Raw genomic sequence first — 19,124 nt, 5'->3', positions numbered from 1 at the left:
ACCACATTAAACTTCTTTATGTGCCATTTAGTCCTAGAGCCACATCTTTGGGGTCGTCCGTTAAATTATAAATGAATTAAATATCTTTTTTTTTCAAGAAAAAAATGGTAATATAAATAGAATGGGATTTTAATTATTTGATCCGCTTGGGGTCACATAGAACGTGAATATGATGCAACAACGTCACTGTAGATCAAAGAAGCCCAAGGGAAGTCAAAGCGTAACACCGAGTAATGTTTACTGATACCATGATTGGTGCAAACCGCTGTCAATTATACTTTGTTCGACGAATCAACTCCAAGTGTTGTGGGGCGTCAAAGGAGGCGTAAACATTTCTGTCGCTGGTTGGTTGCGCTGATATCACAGGTCTTGTTTGATAACATTGTGGAGAAGACGAAAAAAAAAAAAAAGACGAGGGGCGGCGGATTTTAATTCATCTTTAGCAGCGACGTTATCCCAGAAGTCATACAAGAATCCTGTCGTGCATTTCACCTAAACGAACCAAGGTATGAGAGAACATTCTGTCATACGAGATGTCGAGATCGGGACATGCATATGCAAACCTCTGGCTCTTATGCCCGCCACAAATACGGCTAACCAGCCAAGGATAATGGTTTCTTACATCAGCAGTAAACGAAAACGTACATCAGAATACTCAAGTTTAATGCGTTTGTTGCATTAGTAAAGTTACGACGTCTTGCAAAACCTTGTCACACCGGTAAGGGCCCGTTCGCGTTTATTTTGGAAACAGGACTGAGTGTATTGTTAGCATTAGCGGTTAGTTGTGCGACAGACTGTTGCGTCATTCGTCTAAATCCAACGTAAATCTTATTATTAAATTAGAATCGTTTGGTCACAGAGATTGTCGAGCTTGTGTGTTGTATTGTGTGACTGTATTGCTACTTTTCTTCTGTTTTTCTGAGTTCAATGTTAATAAGTATTATTGGGGGATTCATGTTGATAATTAACATTATGAAAGTTATTTTTCTTGTTCTTTTCATGAAAAACTTTTTTGACCAACGGTTTTTGTACTGAATTCAGGCTGCTTGAATTCCACGGTATAAAGCGACAACGTTCGATAATCACTGTCCTTTAGTGAGGATCTTGGAGAAGCGTCATGTGCAAATGTCAAGGTCTAAACCAGAAATTATGTTATTGATCCTCTGACGGAAATGTTTGTAAAGCGTGGTAGTTTTACGGTATCTCTGCACAAGAATTTGACATGTAGACCTCCTTGACACATTGACAATTATTAGACACACTAACTATTGGTTGTCCTTCTGCATTTTTTCCAAATCAGATAGATAGCCTGAACAAACAAAGTCTCCTGGATTAATAGCAAAACAGAAACTCCTCAAAAATCTGAATCAAAAGTCCAGTTGCTGTTTAAAATGTATTACTTGTCCATTTATATTATCTTGAGTGTCTCCTTCTGTTTACGTTCTTTTTTCCTTGCTTTTTTTTTTTTTTTTTTAGAATTTTGGTCAACTAACACTTTTGCCATTGGGAACAACTTTTGTATTCTACGTTTATTACTACTCCACACGTTGCTAATCAAAAAAATATTGTTTTCAGTGTCAGAAAAGTCCCGCCCTCCAGTGTTTGGTACTCCTCCAGTGTTCCTGCTGTCAAGGTGATGTCAGCTGCTTGTCTTGCGCGCCTGGCAAGGTGCAGTGGTCCTTATGTGGGTCGCCATGGTATCTTTCAAACAGCCGTAGTCCCTCATTCGGTGCAAAAGGACATTAACCCGCAGTTCACGATTGTTCAGAGACCAATATACAGCCCATCAGAACAGCGACAAAGTGGCACCCGCTTTGACCCAGACAGCAGCGGTCATCCTACAACCTGGGACTCATTTGGTATCTGGGACAATCGTATTGACGAACCAATCCTGCTGCCTTCCAGCATTCGATACGGCAAATTAATTCCCAAAGTGAGCTTGTCCAGAGTGGGTCACGCCTCTCTCATTGGTCAACGTAAGGAAAATGAAGACCGCTTCCAGGTCTCAGAAATGACTGATAATATTCTTTACTTTGCTGTTTTTGATGGGCACGGTGGACCTGAAGCAGCTGATTATTGTGAAAAATACATGGAGGCGTTCATCAAGTAAGAACTCTTAACCAGTGATTGTATCACAAGTTTGAACTGATTATTCAGACAGCAAGGTCAAGATGACGACACAGTTTCTGTTTTCTTTCCTTTTGGTTCGATAGGGATCTTGTGGCTAAAGAATCGAACCTGGAGCTGGTTTTATCAAAGGCCTTTCTGGAGGTGGACAAAGCTCTTTCAAAGAACTTGAACATCTCTTCAGATGGTAGGTTTTGTTATTTAATTTTTTGTGTATATACTGTATATACACACACACACACTTGAGTTTAATGTACATATCTCTGATGATACTTTTTTTTCATCTTTTAAAAACCCTAATCTGTCTTAGACTTTGGATTTGTCAACCACTATAACATGAGCAGTAATGGTTCCAGGTCTGTGATATAACTTGGGTGACTTTGTAACTATCAGGTTATAAACTGGCTGTAATAGGTAAGCTAGTGCCTGAATGCTTCAGTGTTACATTCAGGTGACAAATTAAAGGAAAACCACAAGTATATTTATAGTAGTAGATTAATTGGCATGAGTGCATTACATAATTTATTTTTCTGTGTTTAAAACAAGTGCCTTCTGCAAAGTAGTCTTCGTACAACGGAAATGTATTCAATTTGCCTCGGTACATTGTAATCACTGAATAAATCTATCCAAGTAGATTTTAAATGTTATTGTAATTGTATTACAAAAGATATTACCTACATGTTCCAAAATTCCTTCATGATTCAATCCAAGATATTACCTACATGTTCCAAAATTCAATTCAATTATAATAGTCTGAATCCAAGACTCTTACAGTTGCCTCAGTAAAAACCACAATCCCTTAATGTTGTGATTTCCTTTAATTGTCACTCATGTGGTTGTCTTTTTATCGTTCAGAATCATAACGAGCCACAATCTACAGTACATGTCTGCCTGTGTAAAAATAAACTAAGACTAGACTTAGACTTTCCCAAAGAGAAGTTAGTTGTAACTGATGTTATTTGATGCAATCTAAACACCTAGTTTACCTGTTTGGTGGCTATGTAGTGGCCACACTCTGTGAAATGTCCCAATATGCCTGTGTGTGTGTGTGCATGTTATCTACGGCAGCTGCTGACCCAGCTCAGAGCTGGAGGCCCTTGGCACCAATGTGGATGACGAGAGGCTAGATATTGAAGGAGAGTCCAGCGGGTCCTAAATCCTGGACTACTGGAAGGTTCCCTTTCTTTCTCTCACTCTTCTAGCTCTTTTCGCTCTCCTGTTTGTCATCTCTCACCATGTACATGCAAAGATGCTTTCTTTGTAAGACAAACCTCAAAGCACGGAGTTATGTAGTGCATTTGTCGACTGTGATTATCCTTGTTATGTTGCTTAAGTTGTTATTATAGAAACCGGTTAAGAAATGCTTTTTTAGGTGCAATTTACGTATAAACATAACCTGTTTTTTTCTTGAATTGTATCAGATTTGTGTGATGTAGCTGTTGTTTTATATATATATATGTTTGAATTATTTCAACACTGATTTGCTTCAGAACTTTAGCCTTTAACTGAAGCTTTAACCTGCATGTATAACTGACTTTGTTGTTTATGAAGCACTCTATAAATGTTTCTTTAAACCTCTTCATGTTAAACTGTACGGATGTGAGAGTGTGGAAAAACACCACGTGAATGCTAAGAATGTGATCTGGCTAACCTGCTGTGTAGGGTTTCACCTCTGATGGTTTCTGTTATGTCTTCCCTAGTGCCAGGCATTACTGCGGGAACCACGGCCACTGTTGCCTTGCTGAGGGACGGCATTGAGTTAGTGGTGGCTAGCGTTGGTGACAGTCGCGCCATGCTGTGCCGTAAGGGCAAGGCCCTCAAACTCACTGTTGATCACACTCCTGAGAGGAAGGATGAGAAAGAGAGGTAGGTGACACACAATCACAATGTGAACAACAACAACAGTGTTTATAAATAGACATCTGTATATGGAGTGACTTCCATATTTTAGGAACATCAACATTCAATTCTTCATTGTAATAAAATGTATCTTAATTGAACATGAATGCAAAAATTACATATAATACTATATTACTTTTTAACCTTTATTTTAATTAAATATTTCCTTGTACAATGGCTACAAAATGCTGGAAATAATTCATTATTTCTTCTCTCTGCATTTTCATTGGCCTGAAGGATTAAAAGGAGTGGAGGTTTCATCACCTGGAACAGTCTGGGACAGCCCAACGTCAACGGTAGGCTGGCGATGACACGCAGTATCGGAGACTTTGACTTGAGGAACATGGGGGTCATCGCTGAGCCTGAGACCAAAAGAATATCAGTGGGTTAAACAAAAACATGGAGGGTCTGCTTTGGCCTGTCTGCCATCATGTAGATGCAAAATTGTGAAAATAAATCATTTTTTAAATTTTTTTAACAGTTGCATCATGTCCACGACGCCTTCCTGGTTCTGACCACAGATGGCATTAACTTCATTATGAACAGCCAGGAAATTTGTAATGTAATCAATCAGTGCAACGACCCCAGAGAGGCAGCCCAGAGAATATCAGAGCAGGTACACAATGTTGTCTAGGAACTGATTTTCTTTGTTTAAAATAACAAAAAAACATTTCAAATCATGAACAATGGAGCTCACTGCTGGCAAAAATACATTTGTTTCTACAATATATAGAACACAATAACAATGATCACAAAAACGACCATTTTAATGCTAAGTGTTTTTCTCCCTCAGGCTGCACAGTACGGCACAGAAGACAACAGCACTATTATCATTGTGCCTTTCGGTGCTTGGGGAAAATTCAAGAACTCGGACTCCAGCTTCTCCTTCAGTCGCAGTTTTGTGTCCAGTGGACGCTTTGCGTAGTCGATAGTGAAACGTGTTGGTCCATGGACCCAGTCAACGTGTGCAATACAATCAGTGTCCTGATTAGTTCTTTACCCAAATAATAATTTTGAGGGTCATATAATGTCCTCTGTAGAACCATGATCATATTCAGCCTCGTGGGAGGAAAGGGTGGAGCATTCATTTGCACTGATTTAAAAAAAAACTTTATGCAAGGCGTAATTCTAGCAAGCCATTGACATGTCCTGGAAGGTGAGGGGAATTTGAGGTATTATTAGTGGCTGGTTAGCCTCGTCCATTAACAAATATGTTCTACGTAAGGTGAGATTTAACACATGATACACTGTTCATGCCGTTTGTCCAAATTTAAGTCAAGATTCATATCACTAAATTTGTACCTTTTTGTTGTCTGATTTGACTCGAGCTTAACTTGGGGTACATGGAATTTTTTAACTTGGCACAGCATCAGATTTTCTTTTACTCAATGAACTTCTCAGAAACTATCTAACTATAGAGCTTCCTTTGTCAAAGTTGTGGTTTAAAGTATCGTAATACTGAAGTAGCTTAATCTAAAACACTTGTAACAATAACAGAACCTCAGCTGTACTTCTCCCTGTCAACTCCGCACAAAACCATTTTTTAATTATTTTTTTTACTTGAAATACTACGAGCATACAGCGCAGTGATTTGCACAGTTGTGTGTTTTGTAAAAGGAAGTTCCCTGAATGTTACATGATCTGCTGAACTGTGTAAATGGAACTTGTTCATGCTGTTCGTATGAACAGCAGTCGAGTGGCTGAACTTGACAGGAAAAGCCGTGTGTAAGTGTTCAAGACAGTGATTAAAAACTGGCCTTGTCTGTGCACATCCAAGCGTGATGAGTACAGAAGGGTAGATTATTGTGTAAATAATTCTATTTATGGAATTTTGGGAATTGTGTTACATTTATTCAATATCTTGGCTTCATTATCTCTTGTCTTTTTTTTAAGTCTAAGTGGACCTTTGCCTGAGTGCTCCTGCATAACCTGTCACCCAAAAAGAAACACGCACACCCTAATGCAGCACCATGTGACTGTGTTAGCTCAGAGCCATGTATGACGTTGTGAATGTTTGCCCTCCATGACTAGAAACAGTGCAGTCGTTTTCTTTTTAGATGGAGGAGAAATGAAGCTGCAGAGCTGTTGTCTTGGCTGATCTACATCGGCTGCACATGTCCATCACTAAATAATTAAATCCACAGTGCAGCTTTACTCGTTGCTTTAATACTACATCTGTATTTATCTGTGTACATTTTCTGTGGAAGTTCTTCTGTGGATGTTAGCGCTTCCCTACAACCAATTTACCCGCAATTTACCAGTGTTTATTTAAGTTGTCTGACGGCTGTGTTTACAATTAACACATCTACTCGACAAACCTCCTCTTCTCTGTTTAAGTCGCTTGCTATTTTATTTTCACACCATTTTATCTTCAACATCATTCAACAACATTATTACTGTGGACCTGGAAATAAGACCCAAATGTGACTGTTTGTACAATAATATTGCTGTATTTTTTCATGTTGTGTGACACTTCATTAAAACAAATATGACAACAAAATTATATAACTCCAGTTGGTTATATTACATTAGTGATGTGAAGAAAAACTGGCATTTTTTATTTCCTTATGTAGGAAAAGTAAATGGTAAAGGATAAGATAGATGTTACATTATTTTTAAATGACATCAAAAAAACAGATATAGATATACATACAGATTAGATGTACACAAAATAATTCAATCATGGCATTTATGTGCACTAAGAGTTACAACAAATAATATGTGGAGACTTGCATACCGGACACTGCTGTGATCTAATCAAGTTTTTATTGTCCAGGTGTGAGGAAAATTAATTCAACATTACCCATCCACAGACCTAGGATTTGAGCAGATCAATGGTGAACCACACGGGGGCGGCATTGTTGGTTTGAAGAAGGCAAAAATATTTTTGGTGACAATTTTTAACTTTTGGTGTGTGTGTTTAACTACAGTACATATGCAGATTGCTTTGTTGAAATATTGTTAGGGCACATTATACTATGCACTAATGTTTAGTAAAATAAATAGTATTTGATATTCATGAGTTTCAAGAATTAGGAATAGTTTAGGGTCTGTCACTTATTCATGTCTAGTTATTGATAAATGGCCAGGAAAGTGCATGAAATGTCCTCACAAACATTCAAAAAACAGTTAACGTATGTATGAAGAGCTATTAACGTTGTAATTTAAGTCCTTTTTTGTCAATGAAGTTTTGCTTTACTCCATGACAAAAGGTTGTTTTTGCCATTGTTTAGTTTTTAATTGTGGTGTGAATTATTCTAACCTTAATCATGATTTCAATAATTCAAACCTGTGACCAAAACACAGCTTTGATTGTGTTTCGTCTCCAAAGGAATAGTTGTAATTTGTGTGACGGAGTGGTAAGGGTTAAAACGCTGTGATCTTTGACTGTGTCCTCTGAGCTGATGTTAGTCTTTCTGCTCAGTGTGTTGGCTTCATCTCTGCAGCAGGACCTGTTACAGCAGCCTCCTCACCTCTAACTGCTCGGTAAGTCACTGAAGCCATGAATCTTTAGTTTTTAAAAAAACTTTTAAAAAGCTTTTTCCTGCATTTCTGTTATGAGTAAATTAACAAATTAATAGGAGATAAATAATTTATAATTAACTTAGAATGTGATGTAAATGGAGTTTTTTTGGATCTGTTGTTGTAAGTTTTCAACACAATTTATCTTGAGCAGTTTTTGACTTTTATGTTAACATTTTTATGTATTTACAAAATACAGTAAATAAGCAAAATAAATGAAAAAATCTTAATAGGTCTTACACGCAAACTTTCCTTTTTTCGTTTTAGGAATTCAACACCAGCTTCTTCATAATAATATAAATAAACAATATATATATATAATATATGTGTATTGACACAGGACAAATGGAGACAACCGGTCATATCAACATCCCGATGGCTGAAGAGTTTGGCACCAATGGATCATCCATCAACCATAAAAAGCTGACATGTGGCTCCACCCTGAGCTTCCACCACATCCAGTACGAAGTGCTGATGAAAAGCAACCTCTTCAGATGGAAAAGCCCTAGTACTAAGAAGATCCTGGCTGATCTCAGGTCAGTGTCCTACCTTCAGTTTACATTGTTACTCCTTTGGTCTATAAAGAATAGTCTTAACTTTCAGCTCAGGTCAGTGTCCTACCTTCAGTTTAGTGCATTGTTACTCCTTTGGTCTATAAGGATTAGTCTTAACTTTCAACAGTGACACGCCGTGTATTTCAATTCGAGGCAATATTGTGCCAAAATGTAGTATAATGAGTCGTTACTTCTTAGATACCTCGATTAGCCATTACCGCCATTACTAAAGCGACACACCCCCGTAACACATTAACACGTACACAGATTAGCCATTACCGCCATTACTAAAGCAACACACCCCCGTAACACATTAACACACTGTACATAAGGAAGAAATAATAACATAATAAAATTCAAATATTATTAAAAAGGCAAACTGCAGATTACTCACCAAAACTTCTGATTATTTGTACACAAAATCCACCCTTCCTCTCTTTTCTAGAGAGTTCGATTACTCTGTTGTACAGATAGCCGTGCGTTGCGGTTCGAACATCAACTTCTCTTCTATTTTCATCCATGCTAAAACTGAAGGCCCAGTTTGTCCTGTCGTGTTTACAGCAGGTGTTTTAATTCGGTTTAAGTTGAGAATGTCCGCTCGACAGCAGCAGTAGACGCCGAGAAAAGTTAATTTTCGCGCTTACAAGTCGCTAGATACACTTAACTAGTTCCGAGACAGTGTTCTTTGACCAACCAATCAAATGACTCAAATCGCTAACGTCATAGTACACCTGTTAGAAGGCCTGGTGTCGTCAACTTAACATCCGATTGGTTAAAGAAACTATCCCTGATGTATTTTACCCTAGCAACGCATGGTGGTTATAATATGATTGGATAAAACCGTCCAGCATAACCATGGAAGACCGGAAGTAGCGCAACCAAGAGAAAAGCTATGTAAAATGCCAACAGATTATTGGGTATTATTTTGTAAATATTCATGATAAGTATATTAAAACATAAATAACTGATTCTGATACTGTTTAGACCGACACAGAAGTCCACCACTGCCTTTAAGTTATTCTTCAGAATTTTCTCCAACTCCAAAGAAAAATATTTGGGTTTTTTTATCTATTCACAAAACACAAATAATAAACTAAAAACTTCTGTCTTCTTATTTTTGTCTTATTAACTACATTTGTGGTGTAATACAATTTATAAAATTGTAACACTTAAATTAATTTTAACTAAATAAATACATAAAAGATAAATAATAATAAATTACACTAAATAACAATAACAGGAAATGATAAAATAATTCATGAACCAAACTATGTTTGCAGTGGGATCATGAAACCTGGCATCAATGCAATCCTTGGGCCCAGTGGGAGTGGAAAATCCACGTGAGTACTGCATTTAACTCCAACACACAAATCCAGGAACTCTGTATTTCATCATATAACGTGACGTTTTCTCCTTCACAGATTCTTAGATGTTTTAGCTGCAAGAAAAGATCCTTCAGGTCTCTCTGGAGAGGTTCTCATTAATGGTGCACCACAGCCTGAAAACTTCAAGCATCTCTGTGGCTATGTGGTCCAAGTACATCATTTTAACCGATAATATTATATTCATCAGTACTAATTTTTATAATTTACAACAGTTGTAGTCAAATGACATGGACCTCTTGTCTTCCTGTTAGGGAGAAGTGATCATGGGCACACTGACTGTGAGGGAGAACCTGTGTTTTTCTGCAGCCCTGAGGTTGCCCAGCTCTCTGCCTCAGAGTGAGAAGATGGCTCGAGTCGGTCTCCTCATTGACGAACTGGGACTCACTAATGTGGCTGACTCAAAGGTCCATGCACACACATGTTCAACCTGTCTCAGTTACACAGTTAAAACCCTACAAACCCTACGAAGAAGGGTTAATACCCTACCCTACTCTGATCTTGTGTGTCTGCGTGGTTTCTGCAGGTGGGCACAGAGATGATAAGGGGAATCTCCGGAGGAGAGAAGAAGAGAACAATGATTGGCATGGAGCTCATAAATGAACCAGCAGTTCTCTTTCTGGATGAACCAACGTCAGGACTGGATGCCGCCACTGCCAATTCTGTTCTGGAGTTACTGAGGAGGTAGAGCAGCAGGAGATGTCTGTTGAATTTGTGTGTTTGTGTCTTGACTACAGTGAACCAACAAACCACATGCTGCTAATATACCTTCTTGTTTCAGAATGGCCAATAATGGAAAAACCATCATTCTGTCCATCCACCAGCCTCGGTACTCCATCTACAGATTCTTTGATTCTCTGACGCTGCTGGTCAGTGGTAACATGGTTTACCACGGTCCTGCTCAAAATGCTTTGGACTACTTTGCCAGCATTGGTAATTTAGTTTCTATATTGGCATTTAAAGTCCTCCATCATTTTTTCCATCACTAATTATAAATTATTTTTATGAAGCTCCTTAATAAAATAACCTTTATATTTAAGGCTACTGCTGTGAGCCCCACAACAATCCAGCTGACTTTTTTCTGGATGTCATTCATGGAAATTACATAGGACCAGCCATGACTAAAGACCAATGTTCTGAAGGTAAGAAAATGTTCTCATTACTATTGACTGGAATATCAAAACAGTCCAACTCAACAAATGGAATCAAAATGATGTGAGACTGAAAAAGGAACCACTGTTCTTCTCTGTGTGTCTGTTGGTGTCAGACGGTCAGCAGCTCAGCGGCTCCAGGCAGAGCGTTGAGGAGCATCTGATCGAGGAGTACCGCAGGTGCAGCTACTACAGTGACAGACAGGTGGACCTGGAACGTATCGTGAAGAAAAAGGAGTTTATATCGTGTTTGAAATCCCACTCACGCTCGCCCTACAACAGTTCCTTCTGCCAACAGCTGAACTCGGTACTGAAAAGAACCTTCAAGAACATCCTCATAAACCCACAGTCTTTCGTTTCTGAGGTTAGTATTTTCCAAAACCCAGATACAATACCTTCATTAATGTATATATATATATATATTTACCTTCCTCAGTCCAGTCACAGACAGTTCTGGTCTGTGACCGGTTTCAATAACCAGATATTCAGGTGTGAAACTTTTCCCAAATCGTGGCAGGTTAAGGAACATAAGAGTGGAACTGAAAGCTCTTTAGAGGTTACATAGACAGACATTCGTAAAGACTTGAACCCTAATGCTCTCATCCTTTAACCCATGACAGAAAAATACCATCAAAAGTCTTGTCAATTCAAGAATTATTAACAGCTAATTACCTCTAAATAAGTTAAATAATCCTAAAAGACGGGACTCAATAAGGCGTCGGTGCCATAATCAGCTTTGGTGACTTCTGTGACCCCAATCTTGCCTCTTTGGTCAAAAATCTAAAGTGATATCATATCAAGCCGAGGGCTCTTGGTCCGCTCCAGTAATCAGCACATGACAACATCCTGACCTATTTGACCACTGGCCTTCTTTCAGGAGGGGCCAAGAGAAGTGAGGTGTAAAAAGGTTCTGCGTTATTAACTTCTCCCCTCTTTCCGCCCTGGGAACCACTTGGTCCTGTCACGATGTGTAAAATGTTAGGATTTAAACTTGTGAGGCTTTCACTTCTCTTCTGTCATCTGCTCTAATGATGGTCTGGTTGTTGTCATTGCCTGAAGGAGGTGTTTTCCTGCAGTCAGTAGATTCTCTTTAGCTTTTCTAACTTTTGTCTCCACAGGTGACCATAAGCATTTTACTAGCACTTATTGTCGGAGCCATTTTCTTTGGAGTCAAAGACGACCAGAGTGGAATCCAAAACAGGTAAAAAAAACACAAACAAACAAAAACACAAGCCCAAAAGTACATTCACATCAATATACTCTACGCCAGCTTAGCAGCTAGCCACAGGCTCAATTACACATCCAGTATTAACTGTAATAAAGTGATAAAATAATAATAATAAATAATAAGTGTACATTAAAAAATAATTTGTGTTTTATCTTTATACATACATAAGCAAACGCTAGTAAAAAAAATCTTATCATGCACATAGAAGGCATTTAATAACTTATCTTTAACATATTATGGGATGCCCATATAAACCAATGCTACACGCTCGGTAGTTTTTGTTGGAAGTGTGAAAAGTGGAGCAAGTCCTTTAAGGCTAATCCTCTTACCGTATTTTATTGGTCACAACCTGGTACTCACAAGTTCTGTCAAGAAGGTCTTAAATGTTAATTGTTTCACTTTCTTCTTCTTCTCCAAAGGTTAGTGGGGTGTAAAGACCTAATGTCATTATTTCACGGTCAATGCATCAGGGATATGGCTTAATGTCTCAAGTTATTTTCTTTTCTTTCCTTTTTGGTTTGGGGCAAATAAGAGGAAATCAGAGCTTAAATTAGCCTGAAGCGAAACTTAAACAAGAGTGCAGTTAAATATCGGACGAATGTGAAGTTAGTGTTTATTTAATAAGTAATATTCAAACTCCCATTTAAAATTTTAATAATTTATGGCTTAATGTCTCAAGTTATTTTCTCTTCTTTCCTTTTTGATTTGAGACAAAGAGAAATAAGCTAAACTTAAACACAAGTGCAGTTAAATATCGACCGAGTGTAAAGTTCGTTTTTATTTTAATAATTAATAATTAAACTGCCATTTAAAATTTCAAGAATTAAAACTGACCTTGCTACAAAGCGGCCCCCGAGCCTGGGGTTTGGTAACACAGCTTAACTGTATGTCACTGCAGATCACACAGTGGAGTGCAGTGGTCCATCAGTCACCTGCAGCCTGGTATTGGTACTGACATGTTCGTACGACTGTGTTGTAACGACTTCCTGTCTTGTTGTTTCCTTCAGGATGGGTGCGATCTTCTTCATCACTACCAACCAGTGTTTTGCCACCATTTCTTCTGCTGAGCTCTTCATAGCTGAGAGGAAACTGTTTGTGTACGTGTACAAACATCTGTAGAGAGGAACTCATTAAACACACTACACTGTTGTCTGATATTTTTTCTGTTTCTCCTGATAGACATGAGTACATCAGTGGATACTACCGGGCATCGGTCTACTTCCTGTCCAAGGTCTTGGCTGAAATCCTTCTGCGTAGCATCACCTCTACGATCTTCTGCTGCATTGTCTATTTTGTAATTGGTAAGACTGACACAGGGAGCAACGCACGAGCTGCAAGGACTGAAGTTCCTGTAATGAGATTTTGAATTTGATGTGTGTGTGTGTGTGTGTGTGTGTCAGGCCTTAAATTCACCACAGCAGCCTTTCTGATCTTCGTGCTGACAGTGACCCTGATGACCTGCACCGCCTCAGCCATGAACATGGCCATCTCAGCCAATCAGACGGTGGTGGCCGTGGCCACGATCTACATGACCCTCTGCTTCATCTTAATGATGGTGAGAAACAAACAATACGCAGTGCATATACAGTACACACAAAATACAACTCCATTTCTATAGCAGTATTTGCTTTGATTATTTTATTATTTTAATAGAGAATTGTCTGTGTGTGTGTGTGTTGGTTCTGTGATATGACATTTGATTGGTCTGCTAATGTTGCACCAATAAAAAAACTGTATTAGTAATTGTTTTGTGTATTCAGATTTTTTCAGGGCTCCTGGTCTACTTACCCGGCGTTGTGAGTTGGCTGGCTTGGCTGAAATACCTGAGTATTCCTCGATATGGAACAGCAGTAAGTACTGACACCGGGACTTTGATGGTAGTTATCACATGACCAGAACCTTCTCTTTATCAACACCACTGTCTCTACACACTGGGATGAGTACTGGTGTCAAGGTCAAATTATAGAAGGTATCAAGGTAGAAGTAAAAATAATGTTGAGTAAATTTTTTTTTTTTTTTTATTCTTTCAAACAACAACAGTGTTACAGTAACTTTTTGGAATATGTCTTTAAACCAATTTATTTTTTTTTTTTATTGATTTATTTCTTTCAACTCCATCCAGGCCTTGAATGTGAATGAGTTTGTGGGTTTGAAGTTCTGTGATGAGGCTTTGATTCAAGGTTTCAACAAGTCCGTGAACCTGACCGACTGCAGTGTGAACACAAACAACCTGATGTGAGTCCACACACACACACACACACACACACACACAGTGGTGGACGTGTCCGTTCTCATTAGGTGTTTCCATCTAACTGCAGATGTACAGGGGAGCAGCACCTGCAGTACCTGGAGGTGGACTACAGCAGCTGGGGACTGTGGCAGAACCACGTGGCTCTGATCCTCATGTCCAGCATTTTCTTCACCATCTCCTACCTGAAGCTGCGTTACATCAAGAAGTTCACCTAGAACTTTAGTTCTGAATGCACCGTTTTGTGACTGGACACAATTCAACATTTGTGTAATGTATTCCTGAACTGATAAGGCGATTTTTTTATCTGTTAACTAATGAGGTAGTTTGTTGTATAATTTTTTTTTGCTCATTTACAAACGACAAATGGCGTACATTTCGATTCAAGAAAATAAAATGATAATACCTGTATTTGTAGAGCAGGATTTATGTTAGCGTTTTTTTAAATTAATTAAATATTCAAAACCACCAGAGCTTGACAAAATGGTCCAAATCATACCTCCATATTGTTCCCTATGAAATAGTAACAAGACGCTAAAGTCATATATTCTAAATTACTGTTTCTTGACCATTTTTGAGCTATGACACATTTGTCATTCGATAGAAACCCACGGCACAACGCCAAACAAAAAATCTCCAAAAAGTGTAATATAAAATATGTAATGAATATAATAATCTTTTAGTTACAATTACTTACTATCTAGGCCTGTTTAGTTGAAGACACTGTTGAAATACTCACAGGAATTGAAGAAAGACACAAATTGTTTTTAGTTTTCATAGCCGTTCTGCTGCCATCTAGTGTTCTGCCTGTCACTACACATTGACAAGATACTTTTTAAAAAAGTCACTACACATTGACAAGATACTTTTTTTAAAATAAATAAATTATATTTTTCAGACCAATTGACACACACAGATTCAAATGTAAAACCAGCAAAATTAACCACACAAACTCAACTTTTAATAACACTTTTATTGGCAGTTAAGATTTTAAAAAGTGTTTAAGGCGTAAAAAAGAAAGACAGAAAAAAGGACATACATATAATTGCATGGGTTTCCCATGAACATCGGAGGCACTCCAAATTTGAAGTTTGTTTCAAGTTACATATCACGTATCATAAAATGATAGCTATTCAATTACAAGCTTATTTGATGCACAGATGTGTGAGTACATATGACACAGAGTGCCACACTTGGACCTAGTGTATGTTAAAAAGATTAAAGGAACAAAATCAACCAAAATAACATCTGAAGGAAGACCATTACATTGCCGACTTTTTTCTTCTTGATAAGCTTAAATGTGTGGATACAGTGATCAGAAGCACGTGAGCATATTTCCGATATAGTACAAAAATCTTATGCTGCGTATTCGGAGTACAGATAAATATGACTGCAGCCTGTGTATTTGGTCCAATGTTGTGATTCAATACTGAAATATAAACCCTTCATATGAGCTGTAAACAAACACAGGTGTCTGTCCCACAGCAGAGCCTCACACTCTCAGTGCATTTATGTACAAATGTATCTCTGGTGAGGTAAGTTTGTGTTCTTGTCACTTCATTTATAATTTGTCAAGGAATTTAAACAACTTCAACAATGATTATTTTGTTCCACACAAACTGTTTTTGCATCATAGGCTTCTTGTACCGTTGAAGGAGAATTTCCAATAGAGTTTTTTTTTTTTTCTTGCCAAAGTGTAATTTTCTTTGGCGAGCACCAGGACACATTACATGTGGCCACCTCCGTTTGGGCTGGATTCAAGGCCCTCTGTGGAAAGTGAGGAGGAAGGACGAGGGCGGGGCCCGGTGACAGTGGACATCTGCGGGTGACTGACCTGAGAACCCATATCATCAGACTCCCAGCGCTCCAGCTCCTCTCTAACAAGCCTCTCCATCTGTTCCCTGTGGGCGTCTGATTCCCTTCCCAAACGCTCATCCTGTTGGACGGACACACATTTATACTGGTGGGAACATGAATACATGCTGTCATTGTGAGGACGTTCCAGATCCACACCGTGTTAGAGGGTCCTTTGAGCTTTAAGATTAAGTTTGGTGCCACTTGTGGGGTGTTTGGAAATCTGGCTGAACTTCTCCTTTAAGACCCTCTTGCTGTCTGACTAGGGATGTCCAATAATATTGGCCTGATATTAGCATAATTGTGTAATTATTGTTACTGTTTTTTTCTCTAATAATAAAAACCCAATAATGCCTGGGTTTAAATGATGTGCCCTAAAAATTGTTATGGTAAAAAACAGATGTATATGAAAGTTAAAGTCACTAGATGGCAGCATTGCAGCACATTTTATTAATCTATTTTAATAATCAGGAGATTGATTGCACAATTCAACTTTAATAGTATTTCAATTCGGTTGATATTGGAATCTGCAATTAAGTGTTTGCACAACATCGGCATATCGGATTTCAGCAAAAAGTTAATATCGGACATCCCTAACTAAAACCTTTGATCAAACTTCACTGAAAAAAAAGTAGCTTTCAACTTCAATGTCTTTTAACGACTGTCTCACCTCCACGACTCCGTCCAGCAGTCTGCTCAGAACGTCTCTTCTTTTAATCTTGGTCCTCTCCATTGTTTCAAGCTTCACGATGACAGCATCTATCTTGGACACAATGCTGCCAATCGAGTGTTCCATTCTGTCCACGCGTCTCACCAGTCTGAGAAATAGGGAATCACAAAAGTTTTTTTTTTTAACCAAACGTTTCTCTTCTAACTGTTTACTGACCAACAGAGATCACACCCATTGTTCTTACACTTGAAACTCCTCGTAGGAGACACCCCCCGAGCTGCTTCCACGGCGGCGAGAGCTGTGACCACTGTCCTCATCATCGTCCTCTTCGGAGTCGTCCTGGGTACGAGGGAAGCTCCGCCCACTGCTGGGTCTTGCCAACGAATTGCGTTCCAGATCCAAATCCTCCTATACGAGCAGAAACACACTGAGCATCTGCAGCTGCTACAGTACAGTTTGATTTGCCACAATGACAGGGCGAGACTGTGACATCATCACTCACTCTCTCTTTCTCCAAATCGTCCCTCATTTGCTGGTGGTCGTGCTCCGTCAGCTCCTGATCACCATCATGATCATATTTGGCAAATATGGCCTGAATCTCTGCGTCTGTGTGGCCCTTCCTGAGTAGGAGGAACGAGACACAAAAATGTTAAAGAAAAAAAGTTTGTGCTACATACAAAAAAATATTTTTATCACCGTTAGACGTTCTGGTCACCCTTTTAGATCCTGACGGAGTTCATCAAAGTTCAGTTTGCCTGCAGCCTGGCGCGTGCCGTCAGAGATCTCATCCACGGTCGTCTTCTTCAGTCGTAACTTCATCAAAGCTTTGTTGCAACCCTGAGAAAAGAGAGTGAGAATAAAAATAGTTAGGCTAAACTGAACTAAAGATTTAACATCAAATCTGTCTCATTTTTCAGTCAGTAGAAAAATTGTTCCTGATATTCCTATGATCTTTTTGGTTACATGTTGATCAATACCTTCTTGATGAGATCAGTCATCTCCATCTCTGACCTCTGCTGGGACATGTCGTCCTTCACCTCAGTGTACGTGTCATTGATGATCGCCAGGAACATGTTCTACAGCCATAGAAAGACAAGATTTGTCAAAAAGAAAAAGAAAAAAAAAAAAGACAATCTCCAACAGAACAGGGCAGAACAAAGGGCTTTTCACCATGAGGATGAAAAAGATGAAGAAGACGAAGGTGGTGTAGTAGATCGGTCCCAGCACTGAGTTTGCCTCCACAATCTCAGAGAACTCAAAGTCTCCCAGGATAATACGGAACTGCGTATAACTACACAGACGGTAAAAAAAAAAAACACCTCGTCAACAGTCACATGTGAGAACTCAAATTCACATCTCATATCTGTTTAGCGTCCTTACATGCTGGCTTGAAAGGTGCTGAAATCGCTGACTTGGGTTCCAAATACCAAGTAGGCCAGCTGAGCATACGCCAAGAAGATGATGAAAAACATGATGGCGAAGCCCACCAGGTCCTTCGCACAGCGGGACATTGTGTTGGACAGCTGACTCATGGTCTTGTTGAAGTTGATAAACTTGAAAAGCTGAAGTGATGTGGAAAAATACTGTTACTTTTACAGGCGAAAGTTTTTACTTTTCTACTGTGCTGTGGCTGTGAAAATGATTTTTGTTTTACCTTGAACCAGGAGAAGAAGACAATGACGGCAGCCACGTGGTTGAACTGGACCTGCAGATTGGCCAAAGACTCAAAACTGGGGTGAGATCTGTCATTCTCCAACAGTCCTTTGAGCCGACTGCCGACCATGGCTGTTCTGGCTATGTTCATTAAAATGGCGGTGACGCTCAACTGAAAAAAGGCCAGAGGTCAGGATTCTCAACCGATATATTTCAACCACAAATGAAATGTCATGAAGTGTGCCGAATGGAAACAGTCATACGTACTGCTAAAATGAGAACATCCAGACAGTTCCACAGGTTCTTGAAGTAATGCAGCCGGTGGATGCGGATCTCCAGCACCTCCTCCACCACGTAGTACAGAACAAATATGCAGAATGCCACCTCGCACAAGGCCACAAAGTAGTCCCAGCTGGAAATATATCTCACCAGTCGCACACTCTGGAACTGCCAGGAGGTCACCACGCCACCAGTAGCAGGGAACTCTGCCAACAGTCTGTTGTGAAGTATTTAAAAAAATGCTTTAATGTATGGGTGTCAAACATACGGCATGCGGACCAAAACCGGCCCACTGCGGGGTTCTCCACGGCCCGCTTGATGAATTCCAAAAGTGAAGAAATGCACAAACACAAACAGAAAATGTTTGACATGTAGTGTGAATGTGTTGTCTCACCTGATGATGCAGAAGAGGTTGATGTTTCCATTGTAGACAGAAAAGTCCAGAAAGACCGCTCTGGTGCCCCTGTCCAGCCACAGGTGGTCTTTGAGAAACCGCAGCTGGACGGCTGACTCCTCTCTTGTACGAGACAGATCCTGGTAGTACCCGCCACCGCCAC

The 19,124-nt window shown here is 39.2% G+C and overlaps 3 protein-coding genes across 4 annotated transcripts in view; 2 read left to right on the top strand and 1 right to left on the bottom strand.

Moving 5' to 3' along the window:
- Nucleotides 1-270: 270 nt before the first annotated feature.
- ppm1kb (protein phosphatase, Mg2+/Mn2+ dependent 1Kb) lies at nt 271-5,958 on the top strand. Of its 2 annotated transcripts, none has more exons than XM_008316387.3 (7): nt 271-506; nt 1,576-2,106; nt 2,214-2,314; nt 3,828-3,993; nt 4,264-4,408; nt 4,508-4,642; nt 4,820-5,958. In XM_008316387.3, the coding sequence occupies exons 2-7, from the start codon at nt 1,637-1,639 to the stop codon at nt 4,949-4,951; spliced, it is 1,149 nt and encodes a 382-aa protein (XP_008314609.1). In that variant the 5' UTR covers nt 271-506; nt 1,576-1,636; the 3' UTR covers nt 4,952-5,958. The 2 variants fall into 2 exon arrangements, with proteins under 2 accessions (XP_008314609.1, XP_008314610.1); XM_008316388.2 differs by lacking the exon at nt 271-506 and adding an exon at nt 524-718.
- A 1,987-nt stretch (nt 5,959-7,945) lies between these two features.
- LOC103383323 (ATP-binding cassette sub-family G member 2) lies at nt 7,946-14,433 on the top strand. The gene is made up of 15 exons (XM_008316397.3): nt 7,946-8,084; nt 9,383-9,442; nt 9,524-9,638; nt 9,739-9,891; nt 10,011-10,168; nt 10,266-10,417; nt 10,525-10,626; nt 10,752-10,999; nt 11,754-11,836; nt 12,871-12,960; nt 13,043-13,164; nt 13,264-13,418; nt 13,624-13,713; nt 13,986-14,098; nt 14,182-14,433. The coding sequence occupies exons 1-15, from the start codon at nt 8,023-8,025 to the stop codon at nt 14,327-14,329; spliced, it is 1,851 nt and encodes a 616-aa protein (XP_008314619.2). The 5' UTR covers nt 7,946-8,022; the 3' UTR covers nt 14,330-14,433.
- A 631-nt stretch (nt 14,434-15,064) lies between these two features.
- Nucleotides 15,065-19,124, bottom strand: part of pkd2 (polycystic kidney disease 2) — an 8,302-nt gene continuing 4,242 nt past the window's right edge. The window contains exons 2-12 of the mRNA XM_008316396.3: nt 18,962-19,124; nt 18,556-18,784; nt 18,290-18,460; nt 18,016-18,197; nt 17,806-17,926; nt 17,613-17,711; nt 17,351-17,472; nt 17,138-17,255; nt 16,880-17,043; nt 16,636-16,783; nt 15,065-16,047 (exon numbers count right to left, since the gene is read on the bottom strand). Coding sequence (XP_008314618.1) covers nt 15,838-16,047; nt 16,636-16,783; nt 16,880-17,043; nt 17,138-17,255; nt 17,351-17,472; nt 17,613-17,711; nt 17,806-17,926; nt 18,016-18,197; nt 18,290-18,460; nt 18,556-18,784; nt 18,962-19,124 — 1,727 coding nt within the window. The 3' untranslated portion in view covers nt 15,065-15,837. The remainder of the gene's footprint in view (nt 16,048-16,635; nt 16,784-16,879; nt 17,044-17,137; nt 17,256-17,350; nt 17,473-17,612; nt 17,712-17,805; nt 17,927-18,015; nt 18,198-18,289; nt 18,461-18,555; nt 18,785-18,961) is intronic.

The sequence above is a fragment of the Cynoglossus semilaevis genome, chromosome 9, assembly GCF_000523025.1.
Source record: "Cynoglossus semilaevis isolate Cse_v1.0 chromosome 9, Cse_v1.0, whole genome shotgun sequence".
Classification (NCBI taxonomy): Eukaryota; Metazoa; Chordata; class Actinopteri; order Pleuronectiformes; family Cynoglossidae; genus Cynoglossus; species Cynoglossus semilaevis.
This window is presented reverse-complemented; position numbering and strand designations above follow the sequence as displayed.